Here is a 25,074-nt window from a genome sequence, read left to right as displayed (position 1 = left end):
CTGCCTCCCTTGCTTGCTGTATCCTTCTCCATCCGCACTCAGAACACATGGCTTTCGCTTCCTGGCTCTCTCGCTTCCGCTCTTCTTCCAAAGCTGCCTACACCAATCTCCGCAGCTCCTTTTTCCTCAATCTCAGGCCTCAAACCACACTAGCCACCGCGAATCTCATCGACTCCGGCGCTGCGAAACGGCCATTTCTGTTATGGTCAAGCTCTCTCCTTCCTCTGACCCTCGCTGTCTCTGCTGGATCACTCGCCTTCCATTTCCAACCTCAGCCTTCTCTTTGTGACGCCTCTAGTCTCGATTCTCGGTCCATTTCTTCTTCCTCCTTTTATTTTTTTCTCTAATTCTTCTTTATTGTTTTTTTTTTTTTTTAGCTATTGTTTCTGCTTAAAATTTTTGATATATAGTAGTAGCATAGAGTGGGACTGATTATTCATTGCCCCATTGTTTTTGTGGCAATCCAGCATTGGAGGCAAAGATAGCACCGAGTTTGTGGTAAAGGGTTCTCACAAGAAGGTCCCTCAAGAGCTTATTGATGAATTAAGGGCTATCTGTCAGGTATACTCTTTCTATCTCTCTCATGTATTTTGGTTTTGTTTATCATATTTTTTGGGATCAGCTTGTGATTCGAGTAATTGGATTTTAAGGCTATTTGTAACTAGGTGTTGCATTACTTAGTTTTTATTTTTTATTGGCTTTTGAATGTTTAAACAATGCAGTAGCTTTAATCAAATTATTGGGTTGTTGACGGGTTACGATAGTTTTGGATTTACAGGATAGCATGACAATGGATTATGATGAAAGGTATTTCCATGGGAAGCCACAGAACAGTTTTCATAAAGCAGTAAACATCCCTGATGTGGTTGTTTTCCCGAGGTGAGGTTGATACTTGGATTTTCAAATCAATTTTCAAATCACTACTTGATTTTTTATCATTAATTTGTTTGTTCTGTTTCTTTGTTTCAAATCAATTTGCTTAAATTTTCCTCAAATGAGCAAGTCTTGTGCGCCCTTCCTTTCCTAGGCAAACTTGGTCAGTTTAGAGTAGTTTCACTACTACCTTAATTTGTCACTTTTGTTAACATGAAACTGTAACCTAGTTTAAACTATGATCTCTTTAGCTGTTGATATTGGTGTGGTATTTAGGAGAATGCAGGGGTAGTTGTTACCGCCAAATATGGATGTTGGTTAACATAGCAATCAAAGTAAAGGAGAATGTACATCTATTGAATATGGGAATGTTGGTGGAATTTTTATGGTGGTTGTTGGGGGGGGCGGGGGGTGTTGTCACTTTTTTTAACATGAAACTGTAACCTAGTTTAAACTATAATCTCTTTAGCTGTTGATATTGGCGTGGTAGTTAGGAGAATGCAGGGGTGGTTGTTACCGCCAAATATGGATGTTGGTTAACATAGCAATCAAAGTAAAGGAGAATGTACATCTATTGAATATGGGAATGTTGGTGGTTTGTTTATGGTTGTTGTTGGTTGGGGGGTGGGGTGGGGGTTGGGTTGTTGGGAATTGTGTTGCAATGACATGGCATATATAAAACATAAGCATGTATTAGGAGATTAGGTTATTATTAGAAAATTTTGATTTGTAATTAAAAGCAGTCTGAAATAGTCCTTAGATGGGAATAATTTCAAGAATTTACCTCCTGTTTTGAAAATGAGTGTTAACCAGAGTCTCTAAATAAGTTACTTGGGTATTTCAAATAAATTTCTTGTACACAAGAAAGAGACAACCAAGAACCTTCATCAAATAACTCATAAAGTTGCACATGAAATCTTTGCTTGCATTTCTCATTTGTAGTCATACGTCCATTCTTTAATGTATACTTGTCCTGTTCTCTAGCTTTCTTTGCAGAATGCTTACTGAATCATTTTGGTTCCCTCCAGGTCAGAAGTGGAAGTTTCCAACATTGTGAAATCTTGTGACAAGTATAAGGTCTGAACCCTTCCTCTTCTGTAAATTTGTGAAAGATGCGTAATATGTATGTAAAATTTTTCATTTTTCATTGGTTGTAAAGATTTTGTCAACAAGGATTTGATTTCCATTTCAACTGATGTTGCTGAGCTTCTAAATCACAAATTTGGTGCTTATTTATCATACTGTATTAATTTTGTAAACACACTTCCTTTTTCTAATTCTGAAAATTGAGGACTGACAGTACAAGAGATATAAATATTTGATTGCTTTGCTTCATTGTTGTTAAATGATATTTGTTATAATAAGCAAGCACTAAATTGGATTACTTTTATCTAATCAGGTCCCTATAGTACCTTATGGTGGAGCTACATCAATTGAGGGCCACACATTATCACCTCATGGTGGTGTTTGCATTGACATGTCACTAATGAAGGTACATATCAAGCGGTTCTTAATAAACTTTGTGATTAATCATTTGATCAGAAGATATTTCTGCTATTTACTTTAAATAATAATTTATAATTTCTGCTGTGTAACTTGTCCAACATCCTTGCTCTTCTCATAATCCATAAGAAACATCAGCTTAAATGAAAGTTACCAGTCTGCTTTGGAGTTATCCTGTAGCCTTGTTGCTATGCCTCTTCAGTCTTCACTTTGCGAAAACACAAGAAAAAGTAATTATAAATCTGCAAAGCGAGCAATATACTTGATTTTAACAAGAATTGAAGAATGCATTTAATTTATTTTCTTCACCTTCCTCTCTTTGACCATAAATGTGCTTTGACCCAAATTTTGAAGTCTCTTAATTAATGCAATCATTCCGACACTGAAATGGCACAATGTTAATGCACCAAAGAGATAAATTTGTTTTGGAGGTTTCTTTTGTTTGATTTTTATGCTGTATTGCTTGTTCAAATTTTAGAGTGTTAAAGCTCTGCACATTGAGGACATGGATGTAGTTGTTGAGCCTGGAATTGGGTGGATGGAGCTTAATGAATATTTGGAGCCTTATGGTCTATTCTTTCCCCTTGATCCAGGTACATTTACAATTTACTTACCTTGTACATTTTTATACTATTATTATGATATGGCTTATTTAAAGTTGAAAATTTTAAATTTCAAGCTTTTAACTGGAGTTTTCCATCTATATATATGCCATGTAAATGCATAATGTGGATATTGACAATCATTTTTTCGTTTGCCTTAAAGGTGGTGAAAATAAATAATCCAGTAATGTGGCTTGATGTGCTAAAGATTCTTTTTTTTGGTCTATGCTGTGATTATTATTATTATGTTCTTCATACGTGTTGATAAGCAGGGCCCGGTGCAACCATTGGGGGAATGTGTGCTACACGTTGCTCAGGCTCTTTAGCTGTGAGGTAGTTCCTGTAATCCTGTGCTTCACTGGCTGTCATAGTTTCATTTATTTTGATGTACTATTCATATAAATTAGCTTCGTATCAGTAAATTAGTTAGATAACTCTTATGTATTAATTTTTTACTGTTTTATTTTTTTTTTAATTGGTCAATATATGTGCGAAAACAAGTTTCATCTCATCCTTATATATTCTTCAACAATTTTGATATTTTTCTTATACTTTCTAATCCTATTTTTGCTTGAACAACCAAATGGATATTGCTTTTCTTGACATGTTCAAGGCATAGGCCATTTTAGTGTCACATATGGACTCCATTTGTCTTCTTTGTTGTTGGAATCCTCATTGACCATAGAAACACCTGTACGCAACAAGTTCAGAAGCAGCTGCTTTAACTAGTGATCTTTTGCCCCACAGTGATCTTTTGCCATAACCTGGGTTGAATTCTTGAAATATTTGAAAATATGGGGACACAAAAGGCTGTTTGACAAGGGTTTTCTTGTGTTTAATTTAACACCAGAAATATACTTGCTCTGCATTGGTTTGGATGAGCCAGGATTGTTTGTTTCCTTAATAAGTACAAATTCATTTGGGTTTCACTATCCCTTGCTTTGCATTGGTTGCCTGCCATCAAAATATCCCTTTAATATCACCACCATGAATCGTATATTCTGTTACTGTTCCCTGTCCGATATGAATGCTCATGTATGGATACCAATTGATCATGCTTCAGCAGTGAGAGATTTTTATTTTTAAAAGTTCTTTAGGATGGTTTAGTTGTAATATAAATATGATGTCTTGAAGCACAGTATGATGCTGCCTTAGTGCATTTGTTATGTATATGATGCTGCCTTAGTGCATTTGTTATGTATGAAATCCCCTTGTTATGGCAATAAATAATTTGCTTGACCAGCATTTATTAGAATAGAATTATAATTTACTTCTTGTCATGCTTCTTAACTAGGATGCAGTGCATGGGATGGTCAGGAAATATATGCTTTTTCCGTATTATATTTAATCTTATATTAATCATAATTTTTTTTTGGGTAGTGATTTGTACACATAATTTTATCTCAATCTTAGAAAATAAGAAACTGTTTAGATAATCATATTTATTTTTGGAATTAATGATTCTGTTTTTAGCTTTTAGGTACGGAACTATGCGAGACAATGTCATTAATCTCAAGGTTTTCTACCTCTCCTTCTAAGTCTGGTTCCTTATAAGGAGGTTTGATTTCTTAACACTACTTCTAATCCAGGTAGTTCTTGCCAATGGAGATGTTGTCAAGTCAGCTTCCCGTGCTCGTAAAAGTTCTGCAGGGTGTGTTTTTGTTTCTTTTTCTGTCTATCCGCTGCTGCATTTCTTTTTCTCTTAATTTTTATGTGAAATTAAAATTAACTAGAATAGAGGCATTCCCCAAGAAATTCGGAAATCACTCCTTTAATGATGTGAAAATTTGATCCTGATCAAACTTTGATAAGGCATCATCTTGAAGAGAAAGAAACGCCAAAGAAGAGAAAGAAATGCCAAAAACTTCTTAGTGAATTAAAATTTTCTTTTGTATATGCAAGCTATTGAGTTTATTGTATTTTCTCAATTTAGGTATGATTTGACTCGCTTGATGATTGGAAGTGAAGGAACACTTGGCATAATAACGGAGGTCACCTTACGACTTCAGAAAATTCCACAACATTCAGTGGTACCCTGACCTTTTCTTTGTTTGAATTCAAAGCTTCCCTTTTCTAATTACATAATAATTTGCTATTTTGTGTTTGTATTCTTCAGATAATTGAGAGTGCATTGTTGAATTATTCTAATGCTGTCATGATAAGACTAGTCTACATATTATATATTCTCATTTGAACGTATTTGCATTCTTGATTTCTGGTCCATACTGACTAGAGGCAAAAGCATTTGTTGATTTGTGGGTGGTGAACTTGGTGGTTTTTTTTTTTTTTTCCCCCCCTTCAGATAAGCAGAAGCAGATTGAATGCATAAAAAATAGGAAAAACTGTTGACTTGAGGATTAAGAAAATTCATTTTATGATGGCCACTCAGGTGTGTAAATGACCCAAGTTGAGTTAAGCTTTGAATGGTCAGGCTAGGTTTGTCACTTTTTTTATAAGCTCGAGCTTGTTGAAAATATATTAAACTTGAGTTCGGCTCGTCGTAAGCTCGTTTACAATATAACTGAACTAAGCTTTAGCTCAACTCATTTATATATAAACAAGCAAACCTCAAGCTCAGCTCATAGGAAAAATCAATCCAAAAATTTTTAAAGACTAAGAAATGCTCATAATAGGACCCACATTGGTTGTAAGCCATTTACGATGTTTGAATTTAGTTTGGGAGGGCGGCTTCGCTTTTTATAGAGGTACCCACGCCCTCTTGAATTGTGTTGGAGTGGTGTGGAAAGTGGGATTACGCAATCCCACATCATTTAGCTGCTTCTTATGATATGGAGTTGAGTTGAATATAAATCTATATAAATGGCCTACCATTATAAAGACCTTACTACATATTATAATATAGAATTAAAATTCATCATATTTATTATTGTAATTATGAATTTTTAAGGTTTAAATTTGGCTAATAATCATATTTTAAGATTTCAAAAATTTGTATTCTATAAGTGATTACTTATAGTTTTTTTTTTTTTTTTTTTAACATGAACACTTTTTGGTGTCAATGGTTGAAGGCAGTGCCCATATTTGAAACTTTTATGTGTGTGTATTTCATGTTTAAATTTAAATAAAAAAATATAGTATTTAACTTTTTATGGTTTATCTACACTTAATACTTTCTACAATTTATTCTCACGTAGCTTAATTAGTTATAATAAAATCAATTATATATATATATATATTTGAAGTATATTATATAGTTTATCTTTTAGTTAGTCCTCAATTATATAGTCTATAACTATAAGGTAGATATATAATTAAGGATTATAAGGTAAATTAATGCATTTATGATCAAAATTGTTAAGAAAAGCTAGAGGAATTGAAGATAATATTAGGTTATAATAGCCTATACACACATATGTTGAATGTATTTATGATTGTAGATTATCTTATTTTTTTGAATAGGAATAGATTATCATATTGGTAAACATTAGATGTAATAAAAGATGATATATATTTATTATTATAAATTATGTACAAAATCAAATGTTAAGTGTCATTATATAATAATAATAATAATAATACAACTATGTTTAATATAATATAATATAATATAATATAAGTTCAACCCCTAGTTCCTATAGTGTCAATTTTTTTTTTGGGATTTTAGTTACATTCCCTTTAGTTCAGGAGAACTAAGAAGCGTGCATAACCCTATTATTAGACTCAAATAAAATGCCATCTGTCACTCTATAGTTAAATCGTTTTCTTTTATTCAAGCTATATATAGACATTTATCATTTTTAACTCTATTTATGATGTGTAAAAAACTTGCTTTTCATGAAAAATAATAAAAAGCTTTAAATTTAAATTATAAATGTGGCTCCATTAGTATCATAGTTATTAAAGGTGTAGAAAGAGATGATTTTCATTGATTTCAATTAATCTGTACATGGGTATATATATACAATTGATTCCTATAATTGTGTTCTACTAATTAGGAAGAAATCCTAAATAAGAAATCCTAAATAGGAATACAGAATACAAAATATACAGAGAAATAATATAGTGATTGACTTTCCATAACATAGTGATTGACTTTCCATAACACTCCCCCTCAAGTTGGAGCATAGATGTTAATCATGCCCAACTTGTTACAAATGTAGTCAATCCTAGCTCCATTCAGAGCTTTTGTGAAAATATCTCCTAACTGCTCTCCAGTTTTGATGTGTCCTGTTGAGATGATCTGTTGTTGAATCTTTTCCCGAATAAAGTGACAATCAATCTCAATATGTTTGGTCCGCTCATGAAACACCGGATTAGAAGCAATATGAAGAGCAGCTTGATTATCACACCATAATTTCGCAGGCAGGGAGGTCTTAAAACCTGTCTCATCTAGTAATTGAAGTATCCACATTACCTCACATACTGATTGTGCCATGGCTCTGTATTCGGATTCAGCACTAGATCGAGAAACTACACTCTGCTTTTTGCTTCTCCAAGACACCAAATTTCCTCCAATAAAAACGCAATATCCGATGAGTTGACCTCTGTCAACCTTAGATCCAGCCAGTCGGCATCGAAAAACATTCAACATTCAAATGCCCATGATTACCATATAGCAAACCTCCTCTGGGCGCCCTTGAGATAACACAAGATTTGTTCCAAGGCTTCCCAATGAGCAACGGTTGGGAAGACATAAAGCGACTTACCATACTAACGGCATAAGCAATGTCAGGACGAGTGACTGTAAGGTAGTTCAATTTTCCTACCAATCTCCTGTATCTCTCTGGATCTTCAAACAACTCACTATCCCCTGCTAACAATTGTAAAGTTGGAGTCATTGGTGTGCTACAAGGCTTAGCACCTAATTTTCCTGTCTCTGTCAATAGATCGAGGACATATTTTCTTTGAGACAAGAAAATACCCTTCTTACTTCTCATAACTTCGATACCCAAGAAATACTTTAACAATCCCAAGTCTTTGGTGAAGCGAGTTTGGAGGAAGGTTTTAAGAGATGAAATACCTGCAGAGTCACTCCCAGTGATGACAATGTCATCCACATAGACTACCAAGAGAACTAGACCAGCCTCAGACTGCCTATAAAATACTGAGTGATCACACTTACTCTTTTGCATACCAAATTCCTGTACTGCTTCACTGAATCTCCCAAACCATGCCCTAGGACTTTGTTTCAAGCCATAAAGAGACTTCCGAAGCCTACAAACTTTACCCAACTCCCCCTGAGCAACAAACCCAGGTGGTTGCTCCATATACACCTCCTCCTGAAGATCACCATGAAGGAAAGCATTCTTGATATCCAATTGATGCAGGGGCCAATCATATGTAGCTGCTAAAGAGATAAACAAGCGAATAGAAGTAAGTTTAGCTACAGGAGAAAAAGTATCAGAGTAATCAACCCCATATGTCTGAGCCTATCCTTTTGCTACAAGGCGTGCTTTTAACCTAGCCACAGAACCATCAGGATTTAACTTTACTGTATATATCCATTTGCAACCAATAGCTTTCTTACCAGTGGGCAAAGGTAATAGTTCCCATGTACCATTAGCATCTAAAGCCTCAATTTCCTCTTTCATAGCATCACACCAGCCAGGATGAGACAGTGCCTCATCAACAGTATTAGGGATAGGAACAAAGTCTAAAGAAGTAACAAAACACCGAGAACAAGAAGACAATTGATTATAAGAAACAAAAGAAGAGATAGGGTAAGTACATGAATGTTTACCTTTACGAAGAGCAATGGGTAAGTCTAGATCAGAATCATGATCAGTATGAGGTACAGGATCTCCCAACGAAGTAGCTGGTGGAGGATCTGAATCAGGAATCTCCAATCTTCTGGAATAAACATGAACAACGGGAGGTCGAATAGGTCTAGAGACAGAAGGAACAGGCTGAGGGAGAGGACTAGACATTGGTTGGACAGTATATATTAAGAGATCATCCTCCTCCCCCTGACTCTCATACACAGATGATGGAGGAAAAAATGGAGTGGACTCAAAAAATGTGACATCTGCAGAAACAAGTTAACGATTAAGAGTAGGATAGAAACAACGGTACCCTTTTTGGGTAAGGAGTACCCAAGGAAGACACATTTGAGAGATTTTGGATCCAATTTAGTAACCTGTGGACGAACATCACGCACAAAACAGGTACAACCAAAAATACGGGGTTCAATAGGGAACAAAGATGTTGTAGGAAACAAAGTAGTATAAGGAATATCCCCATTAAGGACAGAAGACGGCATACGATTGATCAAAAAACATGCCGTAGAAACTGCATCCGCCCAAAAGTGTTTACGTACTTTCATCTGAAAAAGAAGAGCACGAGTTACCTCAAGAAGATGACGATTTTTCTTTCGCCACGCCATTTTGGGATGGGGTATCCACACAGGAGAAGGCGATGAAGAATGCCATTTTGTGTCATATAAGGCTGAAATTGTCTTTGAAAAGTATTCTTTGGCATTGTCACTTCTTAATATACGCACAGAAATATTAAATTGAGTTTTGATTTCATTACAAAAGGCACAAAAGATAGAAAACAACTCAGAACGATTCTTCATTAAATATAACCAGGTAACACGAGAGTAATCATCAACAAATGTAACAAAATAACGAAATCCAGTTTTAGATGTAACCGAACAAGGACCCCAAACATCAGAATGAACTAACTCAAAAGGAGATGAAGCCCGTTTATTGACTCTAGACACGTAAGGCAAGCGATGATGTTTTGCAAACCGACACGACTCACATTCTAGTCTTGATAAAGATGAAATTGAGGACACAACTTCTTCATGGTAGACAAAGAAGGATGACCCAATCTACAATGAGCTTCAAGAGGTGTTAAGATGCTTGGAGTAAACAAGCGACCGCGGTACATGATTTTCGAATGTAGAGACCACACGACTCGCGTCCTCTACCAATAATACGCTTTGTCGTAAGATCCTGAAACAAACAGTCGGGAAAAAGAAGCGAGAACAATTTAAGGTGCAGTAAGTTTACTAACGAAAGTAGATTAAAAGAGAATTTTGGTAGACACAAAGCAGAAGACAAAGAAATTGTGAAGTCGGGTTCGCGATTCGAACCCATGACACAAGAAGTAGAACCATCGGCTAAAGTAACTTGAGGAAGTGAGATTAGGTGAAAAGCGGATAGAAGACTAGAATTACTGTCATGTGATGCATGCTTTTGAGAATCAATAACCCATTTGGATGAAGAAGACACAAGGCATGTAGTGGATTAACCTGACTCAGCGATCGTAGTGACAGGGGAACTGGTAGGCTTTAGATATGACTGATACTGGGAAAATTGTGCAAAATCCTCTGCAGATACCAAAATAGTTTTCTCAGAGGAAGATACTGTAGAATTCTCTCACGCCATATTTGCCATCTGTGATCGCTGATTTTTCTCTGAAGTTGCGGACAATTATATTTTGTATGGCGGGCTCATGGCAATAATAACAAATGACTCCTCTTGAGTCTGATTAGAACTAGCCTCTCCATTACGCTGATTACTTACTGTAATTCCTCCTCTACTTCCTCTTCTATTACCCTGTTATCCATTTGGATTACGGCTAATAAGAGCATTACTGGCAGGCTGTGAAGATTGAGTACTCTCTGTACGAAGGACCCATGTGAACGTTTCATGCAAAGAAGAAATCTCGAGCGGAGAGGATCGAGATTTAGCGATCTCATACTCTGAAGGAAGGCACGCAAGAAAACTCATAACGACCGATTTGCTTAGTTGGGCTCTGAACTTTCACATCAGGACTAAAAGGCAACAATACATTAAGTTCCTCATATACCCGTTTAAAATCCATAAAATAAGCCGTGAGAGACTTATCCTCTTTCTCAGCACGGTAGAATGCCTTACAAACATCATAAATACGGGAGATATTCCCTTTACCAGAATACATAAAATCTAAGTAATCCATCAATTCCTTAACAAATTCACAGTGATTAATTAAACTAATTACCTCACTATGAATCAAGTTCCGAAGTTGCAAAAACAACCGAGCATCCTCCCTTAGCCAAGTTTGTCGTGTATCATCAGTGGGTGGATCTTTAGTAAGGTGATCATCCTTATCAATACTACGCAAATAGACCCTAACAGTCTTACTCCACTCTAGGTAATTTGAACCATTAAATTTGTGTTCCGTGATCTTAGTCATCACCGGAATCACATCAGAAATAACATTCTTATTGTCTGCCATTTGTTGAGACAAAGAAAACTAACCGAAACGCTAATCCAAAGTGCTTATAGCAGCAAAATAACCCAAAATCACAAATCAAGCAAATACCAAAAATAGGATCTGATAGCCAAACCTCAGAAGTCCTTTAATGGTTATACTGGATCAGGCAATAGCACACAGTGATGGAATGAGGGGGTTGAGACGACGCCGGCGATGTTGATCGAGGTTGAAACGGCCGGTCGGTGGCCAATGTCTCTCCTGACCTGGGTAGTGAGAACAAATAGTCACCCTAGATTGATGACCTGCTCTGATACCATGTAGAAAGAGATGATTTTCATTGATTTCAATTAATCTGTACATGGGTATATATATATATAATTGATTCCTATAATTGTGTTCTACTAATTAGGAAGAAATCCTAAATAAGAAATCCTAAATAGGAATACAGAATACAAAATATATAGAGAAATAATATAGTGATTGACTTTCCATAACATAGTGATTGACTTTCCATAACAAAAGGCTCAAGGCACACCAAGGCGCTAAAGTGTTCTGGAGCCTAGGCACAAGGCGCAAGGCGCAAAAATTAAAAAAAATATATTAAAAAATAAAAAAATTATAAATATTTTATCATACTTCAAGTAACATAAAACTACATAATAATAAGTAATAAACATTCAAGTAATAATAATTTTGCAATCCAAAAGAGGTAAAAATAAACTATTAAAAGTTAAAGACACTAATAAATTACTTAAAAGTTAAAGTTTAATAAACTAGTAAACTAGAAACAAGGAAATCAATAATTTATAATAACATAAACCATATTTACCTAATAGCAAGTAGCAATAATGCAATAGACAAATTAATTTATAATACCATAATCTAACTATAATAATAGATATTAACAATTTTGATAACATAGTCATAACTCAATTATAATATTTCTAATAATTTATAATATGACCTCATAGTAATTAGCAATAAGAAAATGAACTCAATTTAAATTAATCATAAAACTAAAAGCTAGTTTAGCATCTCAAGTCTCAATAAATAGACATCACATGCCAAATTGTCAACATTCTTTCACATTCACACTAAATAAAATCATAAATTTAGACAATAAAAAAAAACCTAGCATATGGCATATTAGCATGACAGAAGGAAAAAAAAAAAAGAGCACAACTACTGGGACTTGGACGAAACATAGAGAGAGAGAGAGAGAGAGAGAGTGAGGGGGGGGGGGGCAATATGGGACGAAGAGAGCATGGTAGAAAAAAAAAGTGCAGTAGTGCACTGACGAGAGAGAGAGAGAGAGAGAGAGAGAGAAGAAGGCCCTACCATGGATGAGAGAGAGAGAGAGAGAGAGAGAGAAGAAGAAGAAGAAGAAACAAGCAAAATTAAAACATACTTGGTTGGAGCTGCTGGAAATCACAGGTTTGGGTCGTCTCCTCCTCCTCCTCCTCCTCCTCTTCTTCTTCTTCTTCTTCTTCTTCTTCTCCTCTTTCTTTGGTATTGCCGACAGACTTTTAAAAGAAACCCTAGAATCCCTCTTTATATATATATATATATATATATTTCCTGTGCTGGTCTCCTTAGGGAGGTGCTGCGCCTTTCTTCCCTTCAGGCGATGCCTGCTGCGCCTAGTGCGCTGCGCGCCTTTGATAACAGTGATTAGTATCATAAAATTTGGAGTTAATTAAACTTTTAATTTTGTAACTATTTTTCAGACAAGGGTAAACTACAATTTAGTCCTTGGTGTTTGACAAAATCTATAATTTAGTCCTTATATTTTCAAAACCAAATAATTTTGTCTCTGAGATTTGACAAAACCTATAACTTAATCTCTGCTGTTAGAATTTTAGTTAAGTTATCATAATTCTAATAAAAATGACGAAAATGCTCTAACTCTATTTTTAATATGAAAATAATTTAGTTTATGAGATTTCATTTAATTGGCAATTTAGTCCCTGAGATTTGGTTAAACCTATAAATTAGTTTCTAGAGTTTTAAAATTAAACAATTTCGTCATTAAAATTTTAATAAACCTACAAGTTAATCTCTATAGTTAGAATTACGGTTGATTCTCTATTAAAATTTTGCAAAAATACTAAAATATTTTTAATTCTATTTTCAATCTGAAAACAATTTAGCCCTTGGATTTTTATTTTAATAACAATATGTCCATATTCATATTTTTTTTTCTTTTTTTTATATGAAAGTATAATAGCAAAATATGAAAATATTATAAATTGATATATAATTATTAATACATTATTAAAATAATAATGACATAAATAGAATATTACAAAATTATAAGGGCTTTATAAATAGTTATGATATTTAGGGATTCATTTGTAAAATATATGGATAAAGGTTTAGTTGAGTTGAGTAATTTGTAAAATATATGGATAATTTTGTAATTAACCAAAATTTTTAATTATCTTAAAAGTTATTAATCTATTTTTTCATAATTTAAATTAAATTTTTTAATTTAATGGGACACACATTTTAAAAATACAATGCCTAAATTGTCAATAAAACAAAACCTCAGGAACTAAATTATTAAAAAAATAAAACCTTTGAGACTAAATTGTTTTAAAAGTAAAAATAAAGACAATAGCATTTTGGTTATATTTTTTAAAATTAACAATAACTTAACGGAATTCTAACGGCAGGGGCTAAGTTACTGATTTTATCAAATCTCAAGGACTAAATTGCTTGGTTTTGAAAATACAGGGACTTAGTTATATATTTTGTCAAACTCAGGGACCAAATTGTAGTTTGCCCTTCATATAATTTAATCATGTTATAATTTTAAATAAAATTATTAATATATTATGTCATAGAATAATCATAAAAAAGTTAATAATATTTGCAACTTTATGAAATTTAATAATAAATATAAATGTAAAAAATTTTAACCTAATGGGCTAAGCTAACTAGCTTGTAAATGAGCTAGCTCACGAGCTTTTTTAACGAGGTAGCGCATTAATCTATTTAATGAGCCTGCTCACGAGTTTTAATGAGTTGAATATTAGTAAGCTCAAGTTTAGTTTGTTTATTATACGAGCGTAAAAATTAAGTTTGAGCTTGGCTTGTTAAAAAAACGCCTTGAGTTGAGTTGAGAGCTCGCAAGCAGCTCGGTTCATTTACACCCCTGTAGCTGTTAATAAGTGAAGGAAAGTGATGGCTTTTTTCTTTATTTCTCATTAACAGTTGCTCTATGTTTCATGGTTTTAATATTTACATGGATTGAGCTTTAATTACTTCCTGGCATGCAAATATGTGTTAGAAAATACTAAGTTCTTTTTAATGGAGGATTAGAATCTTACCTTAAGCCACTCCTCAGTGACGTTATTTTCTTTGACATTTTTTGCTCTTGCAATCAATGTTATTGTTCAACAAAAATTCTAATATTGGTGTTTTGTTGACTGATTGTAAAAATACTGCAGGTTGCAATGTGTAATTTTCCAACAATTAAGGATGCAGCAGATGTTGCCATTGCCACTATGCTGTCTGGGATACAGGTAGGACTTCAATTGCAAAATTTATTCAAGCATTCAGTTTATTTATGGACTTTCTGATTGCTTTAGGTGCTGTTGAGGCTAGAACTGTTGGATGAGGTTCAAATAACATTCATTTTATTTATGGACTTTCTGATCCTTTAGGTGTCCAGGGTAGAACTGTTGGATGAGGTTCAAATAAGGGCTATTAATATTGCCAATGGGAAGAATTTACCTGAAGTTCCTACTTTGATGTTTGAATTCGTAGGCACGGGTAAGACATAATGGCTTTTTCTTGTGAAGTATGTCTTGTTTTTAGTCGGAGTAAATTATTTTCTACGAGTTGAGGAGGGTCCATAGTTACAAGTCAGATAACATTTTCCTAAAATTGGAATCCCTCCTTTTGTTTTGGATTAAACACAACAATTAAGTCAGTTAACAATAATTTGTGATTAACCTGTAAAAAGAAATATGATATACATAAAAATGCCCCTTGAGGATTTATTTATTTATTTGTTTATTTCATTATTATTATTATTTTTTTTTTTTGGGGGGGGGGGGGTGACTTCTACCAAATATTTTGTTAGTTTATTATATTTGCTGTTTTGATACTAGTGAAAATATTCCAGCAAAACTGGAAAATGGAAATTACAAAAATACCTCCTGACTTAAAATACTGGACCAGCAGCTAATTTATTTGAGTAGACCTATAAATAAGGCTCTAAAAGAACAAGAAAGTACCCTATAATATCCCAAAAAATGAACTCCATACTAAATCTGGACCATAATTTAAGTCTTTACTCTTGTTTTTCCTAAATATTCTTGTTGTCTGCATCACCTATGAACATGGCTGTCCAAATAACTAGCAATTTTTATTTTTCCCTATTACTCATAAAACAATTGGGTTTCATAATCTTATTCACTTCTCTCAGGCAGCAATTGTAATACCACAAATAGCACGTTTGGGGGGTTGAGTATTAGTTTACCAAAGATGTTCCTGTTTCATTGGAAATCAAACCGGATTGGATGATTGTTAGCATGCTGTTTATCTAGATATAGAAAAAGAATATAGAGAGCTTGGTGTAACTAATAAATATGCTGTATTTTTTTCCTTTTCATCAAAGATATGTTATAACTTTCTCCTCATTTTTTTAACTGGTGTGACTCCTTTTATGTTATGTTTATTGTTTGTTAGAGGCATATGCACGTGAGCAAACACTAATAGTTCAGGAGATCATTTCTAGGCACAATGGCTCAGATTTTGTTTTTGCAGAACAGCCTGAAGCTAAAAAGGAACTTTGGAAGGTAGATTTACATTTCAATCTTGTTTTAGTTGCAGGTTGTGCTTCTTTAACCTCCCCTTTGTGAGTTTTGGAAACTTTTATGGTGCTTCTTTCACTTACTTCAATGCTAATAAAAAAAGTTTTTTTTTTTGGAATGATTAGATTTCTTATCATGATAGCATTTGCATTCTTCTATCACTTATTCAAGTGCTAATAAAAATCCAGTTCTTATTTCTACTTTGCTCTTAAGCATGTTTTTTTTCCTTGATAACAGAATTGATCAATTCTTTTGCACTTCATCCCTTCTTTTGTGACATTTGTTCTTCAACAACAACAACAACAACAACTAAGTCATAATTCTAAACCAGTTAAAGTTGGCTATACGGATACCCTTTTGCTATTCAGCTCTGTTTAAAACCAATTCAGCATCAATGTCAAAAAATTGTAATTTTTTTTATACCACTTCCCTTTGCTTTATTTTTGGTCTCCCCCTTTCTTGTCTTCCCTTTTTTTCTCTCACTCTTTCCAATACTATCTTATAACACTTTCTTACTAGGGCATTCAATACTCTATGTTGGATATGGCCAAACCATCTTAATTAACCATTTCTCATTTTATCCTCCAATATGTGCTATAAACACTCTCTAGCGGATGTAGTTATTCATAATCTTATTCTTATCTATTATCATAATACTAGATATCTATCTTAACATCCGCATTTCTAACATCCGCATTTCTATCACTCATCTTGAGAGCATGTTGTATCTTAGATGCTCCAATATTCACTCCCATAAAACATTTTTGGCTTGACGACAATTTTGTAGTACTTACTTTTTACTTTGTTAGGGATCCTGCAGCACACCCGTTGCACTCTTCCATTTCATCCATCCTATTTTGATCCTTTGAGTTACATTCTCATTTATTACTCTGTTCTTTTGGATCATAGAATCTAAATACTTGCATTGGTTGCATTTTGATACCAAAACTCTATCCAATAAAACTTCCCCTCCATTCTTTTTGTGAGAGCTAAACTTACAATGCATATATTCCGTCTTATTTCTATGTGTTAAAATTCATTATATATTTTTTGATGTTCTTTTTCAGCTTTTGTTTCTCAAATAGGTAGATTTATTGCATACTTATTCTATGCTTACACTTGTTGGTACCTTTTTTAATATGTTTACTTATTAAAAAGCAAAATATATTTGGATGCATACCCACTTGCTCATAGACCTATATGGCACAGCATTGGCTCTTTATTTGAATCTGCTTACCTGAAGCTTCAACCCAGTGCCTATTGAATGTCAAGTGAATTTCTAGGATCCAGTCTTAACAAATCACAAAGTTGGCCGTTTGTTAATGTTGCATTAGTAGGATATTGATTTTCTGTGGTTAAAACCTTTTTTAAGGCGTTATCCTGATGCCCGTCAGTCCCATCCTGATGTGTGTGTCTATATATATATTCTCAACAATTCTTCTAATACAATTACTGAATTTAGTCAATGAGTTGCCCCATCCACAGATTTGATCTAAACAGTTTTCTTAGTGGTTCTCTTTATGTTATTTAATTCAAGTTCTTGATTTTGTGCAGATAAGAAAAGAGGCTCTGTGGGCTTGCTTTGCAATGGAACCAAATTATGAGGCAATGATTTCGGTGAGTTATTACCTATAAATTTAACTTCATAGTTCAAGTTAATATTTGTATGTCTTAACAAGTAAGATAACCTGTCTTTAGTTAGTTAACTAATTGATGTGGTTATGGTGCTGTAATTTTTGTGTTTGTTTTTTGTAGGAGATTATTAACTTTCCTACTCAGCTTGTATAATTTCTGCCACTTCTTTGAATTGATGTGTTTGCTCATCTTTCCTTTTGTCACGTATTGTAACCCCAGTCCTTTTCTGGCATTTGTAATTAAATTTTATTTGAAAAAAATCTGAGCCCTTGTTTGAACATGGGCATTCTTTTGTTTCCCAGAGAGGATGAAAGGAAGTATATGGTCCAAGGACAAACTTTACCCGAGGATTGAAGCGTTCATGAAGATTCTATTCTTCTATTTTGTCCTTTCATTATCTAATTTAGCTACAATTTGGTTCTACATTTTCCTTTTTGAAAAGCATTTTTAGTAATTTTAATTTTCTATAGTGCAAAATCAGTAATGATAATAGCTTGATTGATAAAAATACCTAGTTTTTTTTCACCTTTTGCTGTTTAATATAAGTTTGTAATTTTTAAAGAATTTATTTTTCTCTAATCTTTTTGCTTTTTATAATGACTTCATCATATAACCAAATAGTAATCTTTACCTTGTGCATTTAAAATAGGGAAGAAGTGCTTTTAAAGTATGGAGACCAACAACTTAATGCTGTTTGTGATATTTAACTGTCCTCTCTTTTTGTAGAATAATGTTTCCGTGAGTGTGACTAAAAAGGGACTTATTTCTGTTTCTTTTAGCTCCCTTAGATGAACTCTTCATTCTTCTTCTCTCGATCCCCTCTTTTGCAGGATGTCTGTGTTCCTTTATCACGCCTGGCAGAATTGATATCTAAGTCTAAAAAAGAGCTGGATGCATCCCCACTGGTTTGGTATAAATTCTACGGATAAATAATATCTTCTGAGACTATTCATGTTTAATTTCTTTGTCGTTGTGTGCTGTCCATTTAACTGACACTGTTAATATGTTTTATTTCTTTGTCATTGTGTGCTGTCCATTTAACTGACACTGTTAATGCATGTTCCTTTTGTGTCTCAAACAACAGCACAGTTATTGCTCATGCCGGTGATGGGAACTTTCACACTGTGATTCTTTTTGATCCTAACCAAGAAAAGCAGAGGCAAGAAGCTGAAAGATTGAACCAGTTTATGGTCCATGCTGCTCTGTCAATGGAAGGTGCCTACTTCTGGATGCCTGATATGTGTGCCTTATGTTGAACGCTTCACTAGTCATTAGTCAATGTTGCTTAACAAAATTACTTCTTACTTCCCTAAATAGGGGCAGAACTACCCTCTCCCCCTGCCCCCTCCCCAATGGTTTTAAAAGGCTGTTACTTTATGTGATGGCAATTATTTATAGGTTTTTTGCCCTCTTGTTACTATGACACCTGTTATTTAAAGGCAAAAAAAAATTGTTTTCTATAATGGCCATTACACCCATTACTTAATGATGAAGGCCATTATTTACCATTAAGTAACAGTAATGGTTCGTTACCTCATTATTATTTTAAGCTCTATGGGGGCGACAATTCAACTCAACTCAACTCAACTTTTATCCTAAAAATTTGGAGTCGGCTATATTGATTCTCTTTCTCCACTCTAAACAATTTTGGATTAAATCATCGAAAATGTGTAATGCTTCTAGTTCATGTTATACTATTCTCTTCCAAGTCAGTTTAGGTCTACCCCTTCTTTTCTTTCTATCCTTTACCTAATGTGCTCTACTTGTCTAACTGGAGCCTCCGTATGTCTACGCTTCACATGACCAAACTACCTCAATCTCTCTTCTCTCAACTTATCCTCAATTGGCACCACTTCTACCTTTTCTCTAATACTCTCATCACGGACTTTATCTAGTCTAGTATGGCCACTCATCCACCTTAACATTCTCATCTCCGCAACTCTTATCTTAGACACATACGACTTTTTCAGTGCCCAACACTCACTACCATATAACATGGCCGGTCGTATGATTGTACCGTAAAATTTTCATTTCAACTTATTAGGAATCTTACGATCACATAAAACTCTCGTGGCACGTTTCCACTTCAACCATCTGGCTTTAATCGTATAATTAACATACTCCTCACATCCCCCATCTACTTGAAGGACTGAGCCGAGATATTTAAAATGATTACTTTGGGATAGTATCACTCCATCCAAACTAACTCCTTCCCTATCAGCAGTACGGCCTTCACTAAACTTGCAATGCATGTATTCTGTCTTCATTCTACTTAACTTAAAGCTCTTTGATTCTAGAGTACTTCTCCAAAGCTCTAACTTTTTATTGACTCCTTCTTGCGTCTCATCTATCAGAACTATATCATCCGCAAACATCATGCACCAAGGGATACTCTCTTGTATATGTTTCGTCAATTCATCTAAAACTAACGTAAAAAGGTAAGGACTTACAGCTGAACCTTGGTGTAATCTAACTGAGATAGGAAAATCTCTTGTGTCTCCTCCCACTGTGCGCACAATAGTAGTTGTTACTTCATACATATCTTTCAACACTTGTATGTTCCTAATAGATACCCTCTTTTGTTCTAACACTTTCCATGAGACATATCTTGGAACACTATCGTAAGCCTTCTCCAAATCAATAAAAATCATGTGTAGATCTTTCTTCAACCATCTGTAGATCTTTCTTCATATCTCTATATTTCTCCATCAAGCTTTTAATGAGAAAGATCGCTTTCATAGTTGAACGAGCGGGCATGAAGTCAAATTGATTGGGAGAGATAGAAGTATCATGACGTAGTCAATGTTCCACAACTCTCTCTCACAACTTCATAGTATGGCTCATGAGTTTAATTCCCCTATAGTTTGAGCAATTCTATATGTCTCCCTTATTTTTAAAAATAGATACTAAAATACTCATTCTCCATTCATCAGGCATTTTCTTTGAGTTTAGAATCTTATTAAACAATTTAGTCCCATATCTCCCAAACACTTCCACACTTCAATTGGTATTCCATTGGGTCCACAGGTTTTACCCATTTTCATTTTCTTAAATGCTTCATTTACTTCTAAAGATCTAATCCTTCTAATATAATTCACATTCTTTTCTATTACTCTGTAATCTATATTCACGCTATTACCATTTTAACAATTATGAAAGAGATCATCGAAATAATTTCTTCATCTTTCTTTAATGTCCTCATCTTTCATCAACACTTTTCCTTCTTTATCCTTAATGCACCTAACTTGATTAAGGTCTTGACATTTCTTTTCTCTTCTCCCTGCTAATCTATTAATATCTTTCTCCCCTTCTTTAGTTTCAAGTTTCTCATATAACCTTTCAAATGTCTGTGCTCTTGCTTGACTAAATGCCTTTTTTGCCTCTTTCTTTGCTATCTTGTACTGTTCATATGCCTCATTATTATCACACTTAGGTAATTTCTTATACCATTCCCTCTTTCTCTTCACTGCCTTTTGTTCTTCCTCATTCCACCACCATCTCTCTTTTGAGGGTGGCCATGTTCTTTAGATTCTGTAAGTACTTTTCTAGCTACTTCTCTAATATTTGATGTTATCTGTGTCGACATACCATTGGCTTCCATATCCAGCTTCAATGCTTCGGACTCGAGAAGTTCATTTTTGAACTTCACTTGCTTTACTCCTTTGAACTCCCACCACTTTGTTCGAGCTACACTATTTCTTCTAACCTTACTTGAATTGTTCCTATACTTGACATCCAAAACCACTAACCAATGACTTGTTAAAGCCTCTTCCGGAATGACCTTGCAATCCTTGCATAGAGCTCTATTTGTCTTCCTGGTTAAAAGGAAGTCAATTTGGCTTTTATGTTGCTCACTTTTGAAAGTCACTAAATGTGACTCTCTTTTTATAAAGTAGTTATCTGTTAGTATTAGGTCATGTGCCATAGAAAAATCTAGGATGCTTTTTCCCTCCTCATTTCGGCTGCCAAAACCAAAACCTCCATGACATTCTCATAACCTTGCCTATCACTTCCTACATGTCTATTCAAATCTCCATCGATGAAAACAGTCTCTTCATTCGGTATACTTTGAATTAGATCATCCATATCTTCCCAAAACTTTTGTTTACTCTCACTATCTAATCCTATTTTTGGGGCATAAGCACTAATTACATTTATTTTTTTCCCTTCTAGCACTAATTTTGCTAGTATAATTCTATCTCTTACTCTTTTTACAGCTATTACAGCATCTTTCAATGTCCTGTCTATGATTATGCCCACTCCATTCTTGTTTCTCTCCTTTCCAGTAAACTACAGTTTGTACCTTGAATTAACCACTTCATTGCTTTTCTCTCCTACCCATTTAGTCTCCTGAATGCAAGCAAAATTCACTTTTCTCCTTTCCAAGGTATCCACAAGCTCCATTAATTTTCCTGTAAGTGATCCAACATTTCAAGTATCAACCCTGAATCTCCTCCTATCCTGTTCTTTTTTTTTTGGTCTTGAGTGTTTTTAGTTGTCGTCTCTCATTTTCTCTCTCAAATTTCTATCTAAACTTTTTCTTTCTACAAATCTTTTACTTCTCTTTTGAGCTATCATCAACTAACTTTCTAATTATACACATTGGTTTCTTGAAAATGTTATTTACTTTGTTTGTTGTTTTTTGCTTATTTGTTGAGGAAAATTATGTTTGATGCTAGGTTTATTGTCAAATTTATAGTATGAAACATTAGTTTACCCGATCTACATAGTTACAGGGCCAACTCTTTACTATCTACATAGTAATTTTATCTTTAAATTGATTAATTCTAATGATGTCTAAGAATGATGGATTTAATGTCATTATTTGATGCATTTATGCTTACTATTTAGTTGTATTTCTTAGTTTTACTTGTATCTTCAAATATATATTAATTTTATAAACTTTGCAATTTAAAAAAAAAAAAATGCTAGTGATAGGCTGTTACCATTAGATAATGGCCATCACAAGTCTGTTTCCATTACTTGTGACCGTGACTGTGAACGCGGTTTGCACCTCTAAAATTTTTAAAATTAAAATCTTTTCTATAAATGTGTAATTTAAAAAAAAAAAAAAAACTATCGTTTGCCCCTTCAATATTTTTATTTTTGTTTTAGCCTCTGACTTCTATGTAAATTTCATTCATATTTTTTATACTATGTAATTTTGATCTATTAATTTTTTACATGTTTATTTTAGTCCCTAAACTTTTATCAAAATTTCATTAGGTCTCTTTATAGTATTTATTTTTGGCCCCTCTAAAGATAAATTTCTAGTTCTGCCTTTCCCTAAAAGTTTCTCCCTACCTTTCTTTCATCCTTTTTTTTGTTTACATAATTTCTACTGCTAAAACATCTCTCCTCTTTTTTGTTTTTTTTGCTAGGAACATGTACCGGTGAACATGGTGTCGGCACAGGAAAAATGAAGGTAATTTGCTTGTTGCCATAAACTTGTGCACATTATCATGTAAAATGTTGTTGCAACACCATGATGCATTGAACAAAATTACTATACCTTGGAGGGGAGAGCATTTGGTTCGGTTCCGAAGCGAACGGATTAAGAAAAACTGAAAAACTGAATGGGCTATAATTCAAGACCGCACTAAACCGATATTTCAGGAATAACCGAATCGAACCAAACCATAATGATTGGTTCAGTTTAGTTCTGTTCAATGAAAAGCAAAATTAATAAAAACCCAAAGAGGCCTGTTACCCTAAAGTTTCCATGATTCATAACCAAATATTTATAAGAAAGCCTGTTACTTCAAATGAAAGTCTTAATATCAGTTGAATCACAAAGTAGGATCCTAACACATAGGTCTACTATCACTTGTTAGCTTCAAATTTAAGAATGATACTGTAATGTAATATACTCTCCAAATTCTTCTTCTCCAAACCCCACTTTATTCGGATCATAGCTAAATCATGCCTCTATTAATATCAGTTACAAGTTGAAATTTAAAGGTGAAATCTTGCTTCATTGCAATATTAGTTCTTGACCAAGCTTGAGCGTATTTCAGGCAGTATGATTGATTGTCCTATTAAAAGGCCTAGTTCTTGTTTAAGTACACGAATATATAGCAATTGGTTTCACAGGATTTTTTTTTTAAATGTAATAATGATTGTTCTTAAGGGGTTCATTCACTTTTGTTCCAGTATCTCGAGAAGGAACTTGGAGTGGAGGCCTTGCAGACGATGAAAAGAATTAAAACAGCTTTAGATCCAAACAATATCATGAACCCAGGAAAGCTCATTCCACCCCATGTTTGCTTCTAAGAGCGTGTTTGGTGTACTTGGAGGGGAGGATTCCTCATTGGCATGCGCTTTCTATGCAAGTACTGTTGTAGGGGTACAAAGGTATGTTCCCTTGCCATTTATACCATTTAGAATAGTTGGCCAGACTTGCAGAATTTATATACATGAGGTTGAAATAGGCCATATACCGGTCAATGTGTCGTCAAATTGTACAATTTTCTTTGTGTTGAGAGTTGAGACACCCAAACAATAAATTGGTTCTTGCTTGTGTATGTTTTCTTTCACATCGAATATGGATGTGATTTGTCCACCTAGAAAATACTCAGACTGTATAATTTGGAAATCCTACATGTTTGCTGCTAATAGATGAAGATGAAATAAATAATATGAATTTCATTGGAAATTGTGTTGCTTAATATATTCTTTTCATTGGACATCGGATGTGTTTATTTTTATTTTTGACATTTACTTATTGGTACTTCCATGAGAACTCTGCAAAATTGGACCATGTAGGCTCTTGATGGCTATTTGTGTGGGGCTGCAAGTCGGATGAACTAGCTTTTAAAGCTAACAGTTAACTGGGCATTTCACATTTTTTTACTAAACCAACCTTTTGTTAAGGTTGAGGTGCTTTACCCAGGATTGGTTAGCTCTCATTGGTTTGATTTTGTACACCAGAAATGCTCCATATATAGCCCCTTGCAATGCGTGTGTCAAATCGACCATCATAGTTTGCTTCACGAAGCAAGATATGGCGATTCCAGTCATCATAGTGTATTGGAAAATTTTAATAGGGAACTGTTAGGATTTTCATTACAAGGTACACACATTTTATCATTAGGCTAGTAGCTAATGGCACATGTTCAAATATTTTATCATTAGGCTAGTAGTTAATGGCACATGTTCAAATAATGTGCATAAGCCATATCTAGTTGTGAAAATGATAAGAGGAGAATATGTTAAATTTTGGAGAACGCTGATTAAATTACATTTCAATTCAATTTAATACATATTTATTTAAGTGATTAAATTATTTTACACATTAAAATAATTAGGCACTTAAATATTACAATCCAACTGTTTATATTTACCTATTCACTTTTATTTACTCCTTATGTGGGATATTCTCAATACTTCCCCCTCAAGTGCAATCATAAGGTATCACTTGACAATTAGATTATGTTAATCTAATACAGAGAATTATGGACATCTGAAACCTACAA

At 34.0% G+C, this 25,074-nt stretch overlaps 1 protein-coding gene across 1 annotated transcript; it reads left to right on the top strand.

Annotated features, from left to right (window-relative positions):
- LOC110664814 (D-lactate dehydrogenase [cytochrome], mitochondrial) lies at positions 1-24,267 on the top strand. The gene is made up of 18 exons (XM_058143712.1): positions 1-310; positions 468-561; positions 779-879; positions 1,902-1,950; positions 2,273-2,365; positions 2,855-2,969; positions 3,251-3,311; positions 4,459-4,495; positions 4,568-4,629; positions 4,912-5,008; positions 14,594-14,668; positions 14,810-14,918; positions 15,840-15,949; positions 17,519-17,581; positions 18,430-18,509; positions 18,684-18,814; positions 22,981-23,024; positions 23,753-24,267. The coding sequence occupies exons 1-18, from the start codon at positions 48-50 to the stop codon at positions 23,870-23,872; spliced, it is 1,704 nt and encodes a 567-aa protein (XP_057999695.1). The 5' UTR covers positions 1-47; the 3' UTR covers positions 23,873-24,267.
- The last annotated feature ends 807 nt before the right edge of the window (positions 24,268-25,074 follow it).

Source organism: Hevea brasiliensis, chromosome 3, assembly GCF_030052815.1.
Source record: "Hevea brasiliensis isolate MT/VB/25A 57/8 chromosome 3, ASM3005281v1, whole genome shotgun sequence".
Lineage (NCBI taxonomy): Eukaryota > Viridiplantae > Streptophyta > Magnoliopsida > Malpighiales > Euphorbiaceae > Hevea > Hevea brasiliensis.
Note: the sequence above shows the minus strand (reverse complement) of the source record. Positions and strands in the feature narration are given on the sequence as shown.